The sequence below is a fragment of the Tachypleus tridentatus genome, chromosome 13 (assembly GCF_004210375.1).
Source record: "Tachypleus tridentatus isolate NWPU-2018 chromosome 13, ASM421037v1, whole genome shotgun sequence".
Lineage (NCBI taxonomy): Eukaryota > Metazoa > Arthropoda > Merostomata > Xiphosura > Limulidae > Tachypleus > Tachypleus tridentatus.
The window spans coordinates 19122856-19140111 of NC_134837.1; the positions used below are offsets into that span (position 1 = coordinate 19122856).

Sequence of the window (17256 nt, forward strand, 5' to 3'; positions counted from 1 at the left end):
ACTCTTGAGCTACTCTTTTACCAACGAATAGTGGGATTGACCGTCACATTATAACGCCCCCACGGCTGAAATGGCGAGCATGTTTAGCGCGACTGGGATGCGAACCCGCGAATTACGAGTCGCACGCCTAATGCGCTCGGCCATGCCGGGCACAAATTATAAGTCGTCAGTTCAACAGTATATTTCCAGAACGGTTTTCTTTAAGGACAAAATTTTAATATCTTCAGTGATAAATCTCTATTTTGAAACGGATTGGAATTAAAATTAGGTACAAGGAACGAGTTTTATCAAAATACAATATTTATATTTTCAAGTCTACAACTAGGGACTCAAGGAAAGTAAACAAACAAGGCTGGAAATATTGTCTGCATTATTCTCTCAAGCTACAATTTATTATTTTGATTTCAATAAAACTGATACGTACTGTAACCACGTAGAATCGTTTGCGTACTTTCTCAGAGTCCCTTGTTGCAGGCTTGAAAATGTTATCTTTACATTTAGATTCAAATGTTTATGTACGTTTTCCATTATCCCCCATTTCTTTTCCAAATTAACAGCTTTACTCATCTTGGTTCTTGTGTTTTCATGACCGTTTATTCAGAATAAATTTTTAGTTGAATGTCACGTGTTTTTCAACAGTTTACCAACGTTTTTCTTCTGCCGAGCCAACACACTGAACGTATTCAAAATAAATAACAAATGAACTTTGTTTGTTTTTGAATTTCGCACAAAGCTACTCGAGGGCTATCTGCGCTAGCCGTCCCTAATTTTAGCAGTGTAAGACAAGAGGGAAGGCAGCTAGTTATCACCACCCACCGCCAACTCTTGGGCTACTCTTTTACCAACGAATAGTGGGATTGACCGTCACTTTATAACGCCCACACGGCTGAAAGGGCGAGCATGTTTGGCGCAACGGGGATAACAAATGAACTACAAAGAATAAACGTACGTTCCGGTATGCAACTACAACAAATTAAATTTAAAGTAGTTTTCAAAGGACCAGTTTAAAGAAAAGGATTGTAACATCACCGGTTTGATAACCAGCTTCTATCAATGTTAGTGTCATGTAACAAAGGCGAACAGCAATAGAGCTATCTTGTCAGAACAGAATGATGTTTCTTCTAAAATAGTACAACATATAAACAGAAGCAGTAGCATGCTAATCTTGTTAGGACTACTTGCCACACACACACGATTTCAGTTAAGTATGGGTAACATTAGAAATCAATCAACATCGTTGTTTTAGTTGGAAGATCTACCGTGGTAATCGTCTTCTGTTAAAAACTTGCTAAAATACGATCCTGGATATCCATGTTGACAAAAAATTCGAGTAACTATATGCAACAGAAAAATCGGGAGCTTTTCACGTGTTAATAATGTGCTGAAAAATGCACGAGGTATGATTTTTAATGAACGCGCACGCTAGGAAAACACCGAATTTTTTTGATGGCCGAAAGTGAAAGGCTTAGGAAATTTCGTAGCCCGAGAAAATTGAGATGATCGAATTAAGTTTTAAACTAACCTCTCGTGTGTTTTTTTTTCTTTTGCAAAATTTATGTTTATTTAATACCATGCTACAGTAGATATCATTTGCAACGGTTTTATAGCGGAATCACAATAGACATTTGTAGATTAAGAAAACTGTTAGTAGTAGATCAGTATTATTTCAGATCTCTATTATTAGGTTTTAGATTCCCAATTGTTAATTATTTTGTACGTTAGTTCTTTAAATACACAGAAATGGGTAAATGTATGCCTAGAATAAGCAGCCTCCCCATTAAGCGCGTATAGAATTTTATCAGTAAAAAATCAGCCTTTTCAAGTAAAATATGTTACGTCTAAAACATCGTTTTGAATACAGCTTCGTGTCTTTGTAATTTTTACCGCGCCAGATGGCTAATGTGCCCGAAGTTTCGTGTTAAGCACGCATCGAGTACAAAAGCAGCCGCTCAGAGCAACATCGTATGGTTTCATTCGGTTACCTGGCTGTGAAAGTTGGTTTTCTCGGAGCTCTCCGTTTTCCCCCTCAGTTAAATCCCAAATCCAGCCCTGAAAAGGTGCCTACTCAGTATCCAAAATTCCATTTTAATTCTATTCAAAATTTCAAGAGCCCTGAGATCTTCCTACGGAGACACCTGCTCACTTTTCAAGACTGCTGGTCAGGCTAGCAAAACAACAGATCAAGTCAACTCAGAACTCCACGGGTATGGGGGGGGGGAGAGTTCCTGAGTACCCCACTTGGGGAGAGAAGTCTTGTGGCTTCTCTCTGATCAAACTAAACACCTGCCACGAAAATGAAATGAACGCCGTTTGGTTTGTTTGTTTGTATTTAAGCACATAACTACATGAAGGGCTATCTGTGCTTTGCTCATCACGAGTATATAATAAACCTGGTTTCTAGCGCTGTAAGTCCGCAAACATATCACTGCGCCAATAGAGGGCTTAAAACCGTGTAAAGCAACTTTTTGTTTATGTACTTTTTGTTTTTCTAATTGTAAATATTTTTGTAATTATCGTACATATTTCATTGTTTTTAACAAACACAAAGTAGTAAACCAACTTTTAAATTGGTCATGCATGGACATTCGAAGTGTTTCATATAGCATATCTGCCTAGAATTTTGTGCAAAATGCCAAGCCTATTTTGCTGTAAGTTTGTGAAACAATATTAATAATATGTGATGACGAGAAACCCACTTGAAGTCAAAATCTATTCACAAGACGGCTGGTATGGATATTAAAATAAAGTACAGAACAACGGTTGCAAACTTTTCTTTGTTAACCCGAAGATGACTTAATGAGGTCAAAACATTTTCTGTACTTTATTGAAATTAAAGTTTTAATAGCCATGCCAACCATCTTGATAATACAATATTAATAATAATAGGAACAAAGGACATATTTTGATTTTGTATACAGTCGTGAAATCACTTATTTTGCTTAATATCAATTTTGGGGTGGTCTTAACTATCGAAGGCCCGGCATGGCCAGGTGGTTAAAACACTCGACTCGTAATCTGAGGGTCGCGTGTTCGAATCCCCGTCACACCAAAAATGTTCGCTCTTTCAGCCGTGAGAGCGTTATAATGTGACTATCAATCCCACTATTCGTTGGTAAAAGAGTAGCCCAAGAGTTGGCGGTGGGCGGTGATAACTAGCTGCCTTCCCTCTAGTCTTAAAGATATGAACTTGCATTTTTTAAACGTAAAAAAAATTCTAGATGGCGCTGAAACTTCTTTCGACATTACATGTTTGGTGTCTTGATGTTTGAGTCGACAGAACACACTTTTCCATTCGTCAACTTCAATATCCACTCATGCGCAGTCCACACATGATTCATATACATTGTGTACAAAACTAAAACTAGTTTAAATTATTGTGTTTTATTGGAAGTAATTTCATTTTTCTAGAACAGTAAACAGAGGCGTTTAAAAATTTTGATTCCAGATGAGAAACGTCCTTTCAAATTCAAGAGAATAAAACTCTGAACAAAAATTTGGACACATCCTACTCATTGATCTTATAATGGTGGGGTTTGTGTTAACATCCATTAAAGGAAAAATATAAATATACGTGAATTTACTCACTTCGAAATATATCAAAAAAAATAATCCCTCTTAAGTTAATAACAGGTGAAAATTCTGAGACATAAAAATAAATATATTTTATATAACAAGGGCAATAGACATTTAAGCAAACTTTGATAAGAGCTAAGAAAAGACGTAATAAAACAAACACAAATACCGGTATTCACTGTAATTATAGTGAGCAATAAAAAAGATAAATATATTTGTTATAGAATATTATTGTGTAAATTTGACTCCATCGAGTGATGACGACACCTATGAAAGTTGTTACTGCATCATTATGATGAAACAAGAATCGTGTATTGCCTAATGCTGGTGTCAGGCTCTGGCATGCCAGGTGGTTAGGATGCTCGACTCGTAATCTGAGGGTCGCGGGTTCGAATCTCTGTCGTACCAAACATGCTCGCCCTTTGTGTTAGTCAACCCTACCATTCGTTGGTAAAAGAGTAGCCCAAGAGTTGGCGGTGGGTGGTGATGACTAGCTGCCTTCCTTCTAGTCTTACACTGCTAAATTAGGGACAGCTAGCACAGATAGCCCTCGAGTAGCTTTGTGCGAAAATTCCAAAACATTCAGTATCTAGGAAACTCACATAATTGGTTTCTGTGTCGAAAATCCACGAGACTACTGGTTGTTGTATAACATAATCAATAGGTTATGACACCAAGTTGTCCAGAAATATTTAAAAAATCCGTATTTAAAATTTAAAGGCCGATTTTGCAGTATAATATACAGACATTATTTTGCGAGAATTACCTCTTATTTCATTTTGCAGGACTAAATTGTGTGTAACTTGCTCTTTTACTGTTTTATATGTTATAAAATAGTGTTTCTTTTTATTCTCACTCACCACTGTTACTACACAGATAGCCCTCGAGTAGCTTTGCGCGAAATTAAAAAAAACAATGAGCTCAGGTCTGTTCATTGGTGAAGGAGGAAGAGGTCATAGAGAACCTGACCCTCCAGGGTACGAACATATCATACCCAAACCCCGAGAGAGAGAGGAAACGATGATCATTGGTGAAAGCTTCCATGGCATAGTAATATGTGTGTCTGCATACTTACAACGCTAGAAACCGGATTTTGATAACCGTGGTGGGCAGAGCACAGATAGTATAGCTTTGTGCTTAAATTCAAACAAATAAACAAATATATAGTGGAAACTTTAAAATATTTATTTTTGATCTTTCCTAGGCCGAACATTGTTTTTACTGACAGTAATAATGAATTAAAGCATTGTAGCTTAATTTATCACAATTATTTTTATTCAGTAGTGGGAGCTCTTCCCTCCATTTGCTCGGGATTTCCACAGTTAAAAGTTGGCAACCACAGTCATTGCGTGATCAGCAAATTTAAAAGTATGATGCAAGTTATGTTGAAACAAGTAAATGAGAATAAACATGTTAATAATTCTGAATTTTTGTTGCAGTAGTAATAAAAATATTTTGAAAGAGTTTTGTAATAATGTCAAAATGTGTAATAAAAATTAGTTACATGGACAATTCAATATTTCATAGAACTTGCGAACTCCAAGGTCAAATCATTATAATGTTTTCTTGAAAGAAAAATGAATATTTCATACTCATGGAGGTGTGTGTGTGTAAAAACAGCTAGGAGATGGGGTGAGGGTCTTATATGGTGGCACTGTTATTAAACATTGTTAATTTAAAAGTGGAATATGGGTCATTAAAAATACAGAAACAAGTTGAATCAAAAAGCAAAGATAATATTTTTAAGCCTATAACTATCTACTGTAAAAAAAATAAAGAAATTAGGTTAAGTTTATTGATTTCAGAGTAGATAGTGTTAGGCTTGAAAATATAATCTTTGCATTTTGATTCATCTTGTTTCTGTAGTTTTTTGACGAACCCTATTCCCACCTTTTAAAATAAATAAATATTTTTTTTATATATTGTTTCTTAATTTTTATGTTCATTTATGGAGAATAAATTTTAAGCTACATATGTACATATGCATTCAGTTTAATGTCACATGTTTTTCAGTAGTCTAATCCTGCATTAGCCCACCCACCACCGAACTATTATTTACTGATCCTGAAGTTTCGTGTGAACACGCGTTTAACAAGCGTCGAGTACAAAAGAAAGTGCTTACAACAACATCATACATATTATGTGTTTATAGCTACGTGAATTAACTTTCAGTGAAAAATAATCAATTTTTTAAATAGGTCGTAGACATTTGCAGCGTTTAATATCGTATATCTACCTAGGTTTGGATGCAAAATACCCAGCCAGTTTTGCTGTTAAGTTCTGAAGAAACAACAACAAAAACTGCAATGAAGTACGAAAATCAGTAGAATAAATCACCACTCACAAAATTAATCTACCACAGTTATCGTTTACTGTTAGAAAACTTACTGAAATAATCGCAGAAAACCATATGGAAACAAAGTACAAGAGAAAAACTCGAGAAATGATGCTTAGTTGTATTAAGTTGCCCAAATTATTTTCCAATTAATGCATGTGTAAGGCTAGATGGAAGGCAGCTAGTCATCACCACCCACCGCCAACTCTTGGGCTACTCTTTTACCAACGAATAGTGGATTGATCCTCACATAATAACGCCCCCACGGCTGAAAGAGCGAGCATGTTTGGTGTGACGAGAATTCGAACTCGTGACCCTCAGATTACGAGTCGAGTGTCTTGACCACCTGGCCATGCCGCCCTGTGAAGGACTTAGAGAAATTCTTCAGGAGATAAAACACGTGTATGAATTTTAGAGCTACCTTATGACATACTCAGTACTGCTTTCATTAGTATTGTGTCTATTTCAGTAAAACATTCGTGGCCATGTTTTCTGTTGTGGCCTGTAAAACTATTATCAATAATAATAAGGCTGAATTCATTGTTATAAATATTCACTGTGTTTACTCTAAGAGTAGCATTCCCGATTAGTATAACGGTGCTTGAAGGGCTTTGAAGAGCGTATGTTATGTTATGGTGTTTCAGCTTCAGTTTTACATTGTTTTGTTTATATAGATTATACGTATAGCAGATACAGTATGGCAGGCTAATCTTATGTAAATACTCTTATAGACTGGTATACGATAAGAAATACGTTGTGTGTAATAGATAAGCGGACACCAGGGGAAGGAGGTGATGTCTTTGATGTATGTCAGTTTTTCTGTTTTATTTTCATTCACTGCATTGTTAATGAAACGTTTGATCTTGCAGACGGAGTAATCATATCGGTACCTTTGTTTGGTGAGGCTTACAGAATATATCTTACCGACCGGTGTAGATGTTCTATACCAAGGGTAGCCAGTAATAACTGTTGCACTTCAGAATTGTGTTAATATAAACGGAGGTGAATTATGTATTGCAACTTGTGATCACCTTGTTTATATTTATGTATTTTCCAGTGGCTAATGAGTAAAAACAACTAAATATTAAATATGTGTTAATTACACAAGAAACAAATGATAGTCTACTGAAATAACGCTGCTTCCACCTTGTGGGTATTTGGGTATGTTGAATTTTAAATACCCAGGAGTGCACAAGACCTGTTTCTCCATCTCTAACTTTCATGTCGGTTACTACTATGTTGTTGTTGTAGTGTTTTGGGGGCCAGAGTATCTCACAGTACTTCTGCCCTTTTCAGGGCAATGTATTAATTTGCCCATTTGTTTTTCATTTCTTTTATTTTTTATTTTACTTTATTAAAATATGAATAGTATACTAGTTTTAAACTCTACCGCATGGTGGCCAGCTTGGTTTATATTTCTCAAATATATATTTATAGAAGAGAGGTACTTTGGACTATGTTTACCATGTACGTAGATTACACAATAAATCATTTTTATACCAATTTTTATTAAAATAATTTAGTGCATTATGCAAGAATCTTACAGATATTGTTTTTATGTTTGCATACCTGTACTTGAATGTGGATGAAGTGCAACGTTGGTACTTTATAGGCTGAAGTTAAGACTGAATTTTGTATAGTATGTAATTGTTTTTGTGTTATGTTTATCCAGGCTGGACATGCGTATTCTATTATAGGTCTAATTTATGTTTTGTAGATTTTAGTTATGTTGTCTGGTGATGTCCCTTGATTTTTACCTGAAAGACTTCTTGCATAATTTGCTCTTTTCCAGATTCTAGTCAGGATATTGTTAGTATGTTGTATCCACGTTAATTTGGTATCATAAGTTAATCCTAAACATTTAGCCGAAGTAACAGTCTGTAAAAGTGATCCGTTCATGTATAACTTGGGTGGATCTTTTTTCAGTTTATTCAGTCTACTGAATAATATTATCCGGGTTTTCGGAATATTAATTTTTATTCTATATTTCTGGCAGTATTCTTCTATATTATTCTGGACTGGTTGGAGGTTTGTTGCTGCTATTGAAGGAGTGGGGGCGCTTTTCCAGACCGCTACATCGTCAGCAAATTGTGATGTAAAACCTATGTTTAGGTCCGACAGTGGCATATTACTCACATATATGATAAATAAGATAGGGCTAACTATCCCTCCCTGTGGGACTCCTGTCTCAGGTGAAAGGGACTCTGAGTGGGCCCTATTCACATCTACTTTACACATTCTATTGTCCAGAAAGTTAGATAGTCAGCGAATAATTCCCTGGGGTAAATCCGTTTCCGTTAACCAGTGACATAATCCGTTATGCCAGACATTGTCAAATGCTTTCTCAATGTCGAGAAAGCAAGCTACAGTGCATTCGTTTTTGTTATAGCTGTCTGTAATTGTTTCTGTTAATCTGATTGGGTGCTCTGTAGTTTGTCTATATTTTCTAAATCCGTTTTGAATTTCGGGTAATTTTGAATTTGTTTCTAAGTACATGGATAGTCGATTACTAATTATTCTTTCTAAAATGTTGCCTATGCAGCTGGTTAGAGTAATCGGACGGTAATTGTTTGGTTTATTTGCTGGCTTTCCTTCTTTCTGGAACATTAAAATTACAGCTTGCTTAAAAGAAACAGGGATATATCCAGCTGAAAATGATAAGTTAAGTAGATCTGTTAGGTGTTCATATAATTCCTGAGTACCTTTTTTTTTTTTTTTTTTGGAAGGATGGCTTATATACCATTTTCTCCAGGAGCTTTGTTTTCTGTGTGTGTTTGATGGCTGCTAGTACTTCCACTACTGTTATATCTTTTATTAGTTGATGAGTGCTCCAGTCTGTTGTTTTCTCTGGTATTATTACTAAACTAACGCATGTGGTTACGTTTGTGTGTATTGATTTTCGCGCAAAGCTACACGAGGGCTATCTGCGCTAGCCGTCCCTAATTTAGCAGTGTAAGAGGGAAGGCAGCTAGTCATCACCACCCACCGCCAACTCTTGGGCTACTATTTTACCAACGAATAGTAGAATTGACTGTAACATTATAACGCCCACACGGCTGAACGGGCGAGTAGGTTTGGTGTAACGGAGATTCAAACCCGCGACCCTCGGATTACGAGTCTAGTGCCTTATCCACCTGGCCATGACGGGCCTAACGCATGTGAATGAAAAACTCTTGCTGTGACAAGGATTAAATTTACCCATAATTCATCAGTTGCTTTATTGCAACAGACGGCATGCAATTAGTTCTGTAAGATAATTTCGATGTACAGGAAACGTGAAGAACGTTAAAGGCTAAAAGAAACAGATGGCTGAGTAGAAGTCAGAAAACCTTGCTAGAAATTGGGGACAAAATTGTTTAATGATAGATATAGATTAAATAATTATAAGAACTTATTTATGAAAGTAAATAGTATTTTATAATTTTCAATCACTACATCTGTCATATTCAGTACCGAAGAGACCTAAGAAAATAGCAACGCCGAGACTGGCATCAGTTAAAAACAAACCAAAAAACACACGGAGCAGATGGTCTTGTAATACATGCTGAATTAACTGGAGGCCATGTTTAACTTGTGACAACGGTATATAATTGCTTTATCTTGTGAAGCCATGGAACGTATGAACAGTAACAAGAACTTTTTGGCACTAGAAAGACATTTGATGTATTGGTAAATAGGTCATTTTTCTTTTTTGTTTGCTTGATGATTATTTCTTTTATTTGCCTGTATCCATGAACTGAAACGTGTTTTGGTATACAAAAAAAAAGTTAAGAGTAGCCTAAATTTGTAAAACAACACTCAACCAAGAGTAGTTGAAACCTAGCATTTAATTTTGAAAATACTGCATTATCCTTTAAGGTATACTTGGTACATAAGGACTAAAACGAAACGCCACTACAGCCAAAGTCAAACAAAAATAACTTATTCAAGTACAGAAGTAGTCAAAAATAAAACTTTCAAACAACTCCAGATTTCATCATAAAAAAACAACAAAACAATCATTAAACTTTAACCTGTTGACTGCCAAGTATTTCAGCTGCTACGATGCAACTCTAATGCTTCTTCATTTTTTAATTTTTTTCCGTGACGCCATTGTGGATCGAAAGTGAAATAATTTGTAAGTAGGTCAAATGCATGTATGGTGCTGACATCTAGGGTTCAAGTTAGGTATTATTGTGAATGAATTAACTCGTCCGTGGCACTGTGTTACCGATCGGTTTGGACGAGTTATCTCGTCTACGGCACTGAACAGGTTAATGAAAAATACAAAACAAATCTTAATGTTGTTAATATGAATAAAATGATCTGCAAAAATTATCAGTAGTCGAAAACCAAATTCTCTCACACGTACGCACACACACACACACAAAATATGTTCCGAAATTAAACCACTTCTCAAGATGAATGATATCGGGCGATAATCAGCAATAGTTGTAACTTTATCACATGAACTACCTCATTTTTAAGATCAACGAAGGCTCTTTATTTAGTATTTAGGTCACGAGATAACATTTCGTGAAGAACTATTACCATTATTTTACAATGTTGCCGCTAGGTTGTGCTAGTATCAGTTTTATAATATCTGCTCCAGCTGGAAAATGGGTCAGGGCTTTAATATATATCCAAAAATTCTTAGATGAAGTAAACAACAAAAGGAATAATAAATGGACGGAGAACAAAATAAAAGTAACATTCGCTATCTCACAGCACAAATAAAATTTAATACAGACAAGACCGTTAAACCGTTGTCTAATATCATTTTACTGTAACATTAAATAACTTAAGTCATCTCTGTATACAATGCACTGTGTACACAGGGACCGGGACTGCCTATGGTTATTGTGTTTGACTTCATGGTTCGAGATACGATGCTGCTGAATAGAATTATCACTCTCGGCTGTGTCATACAAATGTTAGCCATTTTCCAAAGATTTCTACTTGGAAAACTTCGTGTATAATTTTGAAGCATTGGACCATTATAAGGATATAACTAACATTTTCCATTGTTAAAATTTTTGTCTTTTTTCCATCTCAATTTCAACTTGAAAAGGTGAGATATTTTTGGATGATGACTTCTTGACATAGACAGGGTTTTAAAACCTGAGAACACGAATGATTGGTGCACTGTTCCAGAAGTAAGTGATTTGGACTTGTTAGTTCAGCCATTAATAGATAGTCGTAATAATATCCTTGAAGTGCTTTATCTTATAAACCGTATATATCGGCGAATATGTTCATAGTGTATTGTTACTGGTGCGTTTATTTCTGGTTTCAAAGAGCAGGATGAAGCCGTTACGACTGCGACACGTTAAAAATCCATATGCAGTAAAACCTGTCTAAGGCGAAACCGAGTAAAATTTCCGGTTTAAGCAGGTTTTCCGTCTTAGACAGTGAACATGCATTTCCTTAATTATACATAATTTTTGAGAGGAACATTATACTTGCTTGACTCAAGGAAGGAAGACATTTGTGAATAAAGTTATTATACTGTTTATGCTATATTTATTAGAATAAGAACACAAATAGACATTCAAAATATACATAAGTATGTCTTAATAAAATTTATTTGAAGAAAGTGTTCAGTTTCAACTGTTTCGTTTTTTTAATGAGCTTTCTCATGTGGTTAAAAGAGAACGCCATTTCTACAGCCTTTTCATGAAGTTCATTTTCCTTCACTTTTGCATACAATTTGATAGCATTAATATAACTTAACACTTGCGATGATATAGTAATTTCTATTTCCTCACTATCTTTTTCATTTTGTTCATTTTCTGAATCTCTCATACTGGTCCCTCGCAGGTACAGCGGTAATTCTACAGACTTACAACACTAAAATCAGGGGTTCGATTCCCCTCAGTGAACTCAGCAGATAGCCCAATGTGGCTTTGCTATAAGAAAAACACTCTCACACTGTTATCATCTTGCGATTGTATTATATATTTTAAATCAATTTGAATAGTTTCTGGTAAAACATTCTTGTCAACGTTCACAAAACTTTCTACGTTCACAGAATCATCTGCATCAATCTTCTCAATCAGAGTTTGGATTCAGTCAATCATTCTTACGAATAGCGACCTCCGGAATAATGACGGTAGAAAAAAGAACAGAATATATTTAACCAATACTTACTGTTACAAAATGTCCGAGAATTATTAATTAAACAATAATTTATTAATATTTAATGAAATTATTAATTAAATAAGAAATTAATATTAAATCAAAAACATTTTTTCCGCCTTACTCGGGTTCTAATCCTACTTCTTGATAGATGAGGTGGGTGAAAAATGGTCTTTCGTCCGCGTCACGCATGTTCCGCCATATAGAGGGTATTTTATAAGAGAAATCTTAAGATAATGCTGCAAAATTTTGATATTTCCGACTTATACGGGTTTCCGCCCTATATAAACGCCCTGTGCAGTTTCCGGCTTAGACAGGTTTTACTGTATATTCTAATGAAGCAACTGTTATATAGTCACTTACCTCACAATGTGTGGTTTGCTCCACATTTGAGTAATATTAATTATATAGTAGAGATTAAAAATTACCTTTGAAAGGAACTGAAGGTCACTTATTAGGTGTAGCTAGCTTGATAAACGTCTGACCAGTGCAACCATTGCCATGATCATCTAGTGATTAGGATATTAAATTGCGACTGCATTAATCCAGGTTCAGTTCCTGCACAGGCCCAGCATGGCCACGTGGTTAAGGCACTCGACTCGTAATCCGAGGGTCACGGGTTCGAATCCCCGTCACATCAAACATGCCCACCCTTTCAGTTGTGGAGGTATTATAATGTTACGGTCAATCCCACTATTCGTTGGTAAAAGAGTAGCCCAAGAGTTGGCAGTGGGTGGTGATGACCTGCTGCCTTCCATCTAGTTTTACACTGCTAAATTAGGGACGGCTAGCGCAGATAGTCCTCATGTAGCTTTGCGCGATATTCAAAACAAACCAAACCAGTTGCCCCCAGTGGCTCAGCGGTATGTCTGCGGACTTACAACGTTAAAACCCGGGTTTCGATACCCGTGGTGGGCAGAGTACAAATAGCCCATTGTGTAGCTTTGTGCTCAATTCAAAACAACCAAATCAGTTCTTGCACACGGCACTATAATTCTTATCCACTATATGGTACATGGCGGTAACACTGATTATTCTTAGAACGATATGCCAGTTCTGCTGAATAACAGGAGGTTCAACAAGATATTTATAGTGCAGTTCTAAATTTCTTTGAGTAACTGAATTCGTGTGAATGAAATAAAGATTAAACAACCTTCAAAATACAAATGGACAGTATTATTACAACACAAACGCCATCTGTGTGTGTACTTGCTAAGACACTGAACTGTTACTTCTGCTGGTTTTTAAGCTGTCTTCTTTGAGATCATGTACAATACTTGTTTAAACCCAACGTCCCTCACTCATCAGAGTCACCCAGAGGGACTGGAGCTACCACATAATGAGTAACTTTAATTCAAAGATGATGGAGGCGGTAACCTCGAGATTATCACCTGATTTAGCATTGGAAGATATACCTGTCTTGACCAGGTGGTTAAGGCGCTCGACTCGTAATCTGAGGGTCATGGGTTCGAATCCCCGTCACACAAAACATGCTTGCCCTTTCAGCCATGAGGGCGTTATATTGTGACCGTCAGTCCCGCTATTCGTTGGTAAAAGAGTAGCTCAAGAGTTGGCGGTGGGTGGTAATGGCGAGCTGCCTTCTCTCTAGTCTTACACTTCAAAATTGCGTGGTTCGTTACTGTGTTAAAAGAGGTGTGGTTCTTCACATAAATCCATTTGATACATCAAGCTATTCATGGTTCTGCTATATGAATAACAATTCGAAACCAGATAACACAGTAGGCTCTGAATATAATACATGTAATAGCTCATTCTTTAAAGTTTGGATAACGCAGTCATATCAATAATTTTCTCCAGTTTGGTGTTTCATCCATATTAATTTATCCAAAGCATACCGTAGTAGTGAATTCGCCTCAATTTGAATGTTGAGGCGCCAAGAGGACCAACACATTGCGTCCGTGGTTGTGATGAGCATGTTATGGACTGCCGCTTGATTCCAATTCATATCAGTACGAAGCTCTGTTGATATAGAAGGTGTATTGACCGACTTTCAGTCGTACGTTTATGGTACTTATAGATTAGTGTTATTTAAAGGAACACAAAATGAATTAAACAAGCTGTGTAAGTGTACACAAGAGACACAGAACTGGGTGACTTTTCGGGTATCAGGTGTCCTCTTGCGGTAAAGTTGTTAAAGTAAATAAAATTGAAAGGTAGAAGGTATGGTTTATCGTCAAATGAAAATAATAGCATGCAAATTATCATGCAAATTGAAATAATTTAGTGGTCGAAGTTGGTTTTCATAATTTAATATTATTGTACAAAAAATAATCTTTTCCGATTGGTGCCCGTCAACAGATCGTTTTTAAAATAACACTAATAATAAAGTAAATCAAAATAATTGATAAAACATTACGTGAATTGTTTTTTGTTTTTTTTATCTTTTGAATTTCGCACAAAGCTACTCGAGGGCTATCTGCGCTAGCCGTCCCTAATTTATCAGTGTAAGACTAGAGGGAAGGCAACTAGTCATCACCACCCACCGCCAACTCTTACCAACAAATAATGGAATTGATCGTACATTATAACGCCCCCACAGCTGAAAGAGCGAACATGTTTGGTGTGACGAGGATTCGAACCCGCAACTCTCAGATTTCGAGTCGAAATTTCGCATAATTCATTAAATAGCTATAACACTTTATTATTCTACTGCATTGCATTGCTGGTGCTGATTTCAAAACGATCTGTTGGTGGTCATCAAACGGGAAATATTCAAAATACAATTGTGTGTGTTTTCTTATAGCAAAGCCACATCGGGCTATCTGCTGAGTCAACCGAGGGGAATCGAACCCTGATTTTAGCGTTGTAAATCCATAGAGTTACCGCTGTACCACTCATTAAACGTCACTCGTCTTACCATTTTATCAATGATAACGTAAAGGCGGAAGGTAGGCCCGGCGTCGGCATGACAAGGTGGTTAATGTGTTCGACTCGTAATCCGAGGGTCGCGGGTTCGAATCCCTGTCACACCAAACATGCTCGCCCTTTCAGCCGTGGGGACGTTATCATGTGCGGTCAATCCCACTGTTCGTTGGTAAACGAGTAGCTCAAGAGTTGGCGGTGGATGATGATGACTAGCTGCCTTCCCTCTAGCCTTACACAGCAAAATTAGGGACGGCTAGCGCAGATAGCCTTGCGTGAATTTCAAAAACAAAAAATAACGAGAAGGTAATACAGAAAATTAATTTGTTTTTTTAAAAAAAAACAAGGAATATGTTATTTTGTATTTTTTATCTTTTTATGATAATAATTTCATTAGACTTGTTTAACAAATGCATTTGTAAATGGTTGTTTAAATTTATGGAATGAACATTTAATGCTGCTGTACATGGGTATGGAGAGGCCATCTTATTAGAAATGTGCCTGAACCTAAATATAACCTTTATAACAATAATATGAATTATCTTTGTATAGGTATAAACACTTTAATCCAGCAAAGGCTCTTGGTAAGTCCCCACGTTCCCCAAGGGGTGGGATGAAAAAATAAAACACAACCTTGTAAATCCTGGGACTGAGATGATTATTTGGTATAATGTGAAGGCCCTACAGTGGTTTAGGAGAAGCTGTGAGACTCACAGACATTGAATCTTGTTTTATTGATCTGGCCCGGCATGGCCAAGCGCGTAAGGCGCGCGACTCGTAATCTGAGGTTCGCGCCCGCGTCGCGCTAAACATGCTCGCCCTCCCAGCCGTGGGGGCGTTATAATGTGACGGTCAATCCCATTATTCGTTGGTAAAAGAGTAGCCCAAGAGTTGGCGGTGGGTGGTGATGACTAGCTGCCTTCCCTCTAGCCTTACACTGCTAAATTAGGGACGGCTAGCACAGATAGCCCTCGAGTAGCTTTGTGCGAAATTCCAAACAAACAAACAAATGTTTTATTGATAGATATCTTGTATTGTGTGAAAATTAACTTTTCTTTCTTTGTAGGTTTATTGCTGTTTGTGAATTGCTACAGCGTGAAGTTGGCAGCAAGTGTTCAAGACGTCTTCACCTTCGCCAAAATTATTGCATTAATTATAATAATAGTAGCAGGTTTAGTTCATATAGGCATGGGTAAGTTAAGAATCAAAATTCTTTTAAAATGTTAGTTTATTTATTTTTTAATGCTGTCATTTTCTACGTAATTAATATAATTAAAAGATGTGTGTTTATGTACGAAAGAGACATTGGTATTATCTATTGGACAATTATGGAGTCAAATGTTTTGCAACCCTAATAACATTTTGACCATTTTGCCAATTGCACTTTTGTTCACCGTTAGCATTAACATAAAAAAGGAAAATGTGAATAGAAAGATAAAATAAAATGACTTGTTTTGGGAAAAATCACTGGCTGTGTATGTATGTGTCTATAGGGAAGTAAATAGCTTCAATACTATTAATTACATTAATTGTTGATAGGCAATTAAAAACAGCACTATAAAGCAATAAGGAACTTAATATGAAATAATCATAAATAATATTTTATTAAATAATTCATTGCCAACTCCAGTTGTCACCTTAAAGTTATAACAGTCATGGATTCTTTACTAAATTTTTGTCAATGAAATGTCAATATGTATTTTTTTTTTCAGGTAATACCCATAATTTCCAGAATACTTTTGAGGGGACCACCACTGAACCGGGATATATTGCCTTAGCATTTTACTCAGGAATATTTTCCTATTCTGGCTGGTATGTACAAAAAATTTGTATCTGTTACCATTTAATTAATGTACTCTGAATATTCAAATGTGATTTAGTAACTGCATGCTTATGTGTACCATTTTGTATTTTACATATCTTGTATTGCTTATATTTTAAAAACAATTCCTTTGTGTTGTTATGAGATATGTCAAAATAGAGGATTTGTTGTTCATTGTATTAAATAGAGTAGTGATGTATGATTAATTTGAAATTTATTACAATTATAATGGTTTAAAGTTTTGCATCAATGCACTATGAACAAAGGTGGTTTAAATTTTCAAAGAATATAAATGAACAATTAATCATTTGGTTTTTATTCCAGATTTTGTTACAAATTTGAAAACTATGGTACAAGGTTTGGATAAAAACATTTGTTTTAATGATTTATATATTAGGATTTGTTGCAAAGACAAGTCTTCTGTATCCATAACTCAAACTGAATTTCAGTGATTATAAAACTGTAAATTGTTAATTTGTCAAAAAAAGAATTAATAAGTAAAACAAAATACTTTCTACTGGATTTT

At 35.9% G+C, this 17256-nt stretch overlaps 1 protein-coding gene across 4 annotated transcripts in view; it reads left to right on the forward strand.

Moving 5' to 3' along the window:
* LOC143240098 (large neutral amino acids transporter small subunit 2-like) overlaps nucleotides 1–17256 on the forward strand; it is a 48732-nt gene that overhangs the window by 8628 nt on the left and 22848 nt on the right. For all 4 annotated transcript variants that reach the window (XR_013021571.1, XR_013021572.1, XM_076481958.1 and 1 more), the window contains exons 2-3: nucleotides 15975–16100; nucleotides 16621–16720. Coding sequence is in view for 2 of the 4 variants with exons in the window: in XM_076481958.1 (XP_076338073.1) it covers nucleotides 15975–16100; nucleotides 16621–16720 (226 nt within the window). In the remaining 2 variants the exon portion in view is untranslated. The remainder of the gene's footprint in view (nucleotides 1–15974; nucleotides 16101–16620; nucleotides 16721–17256) is intronic.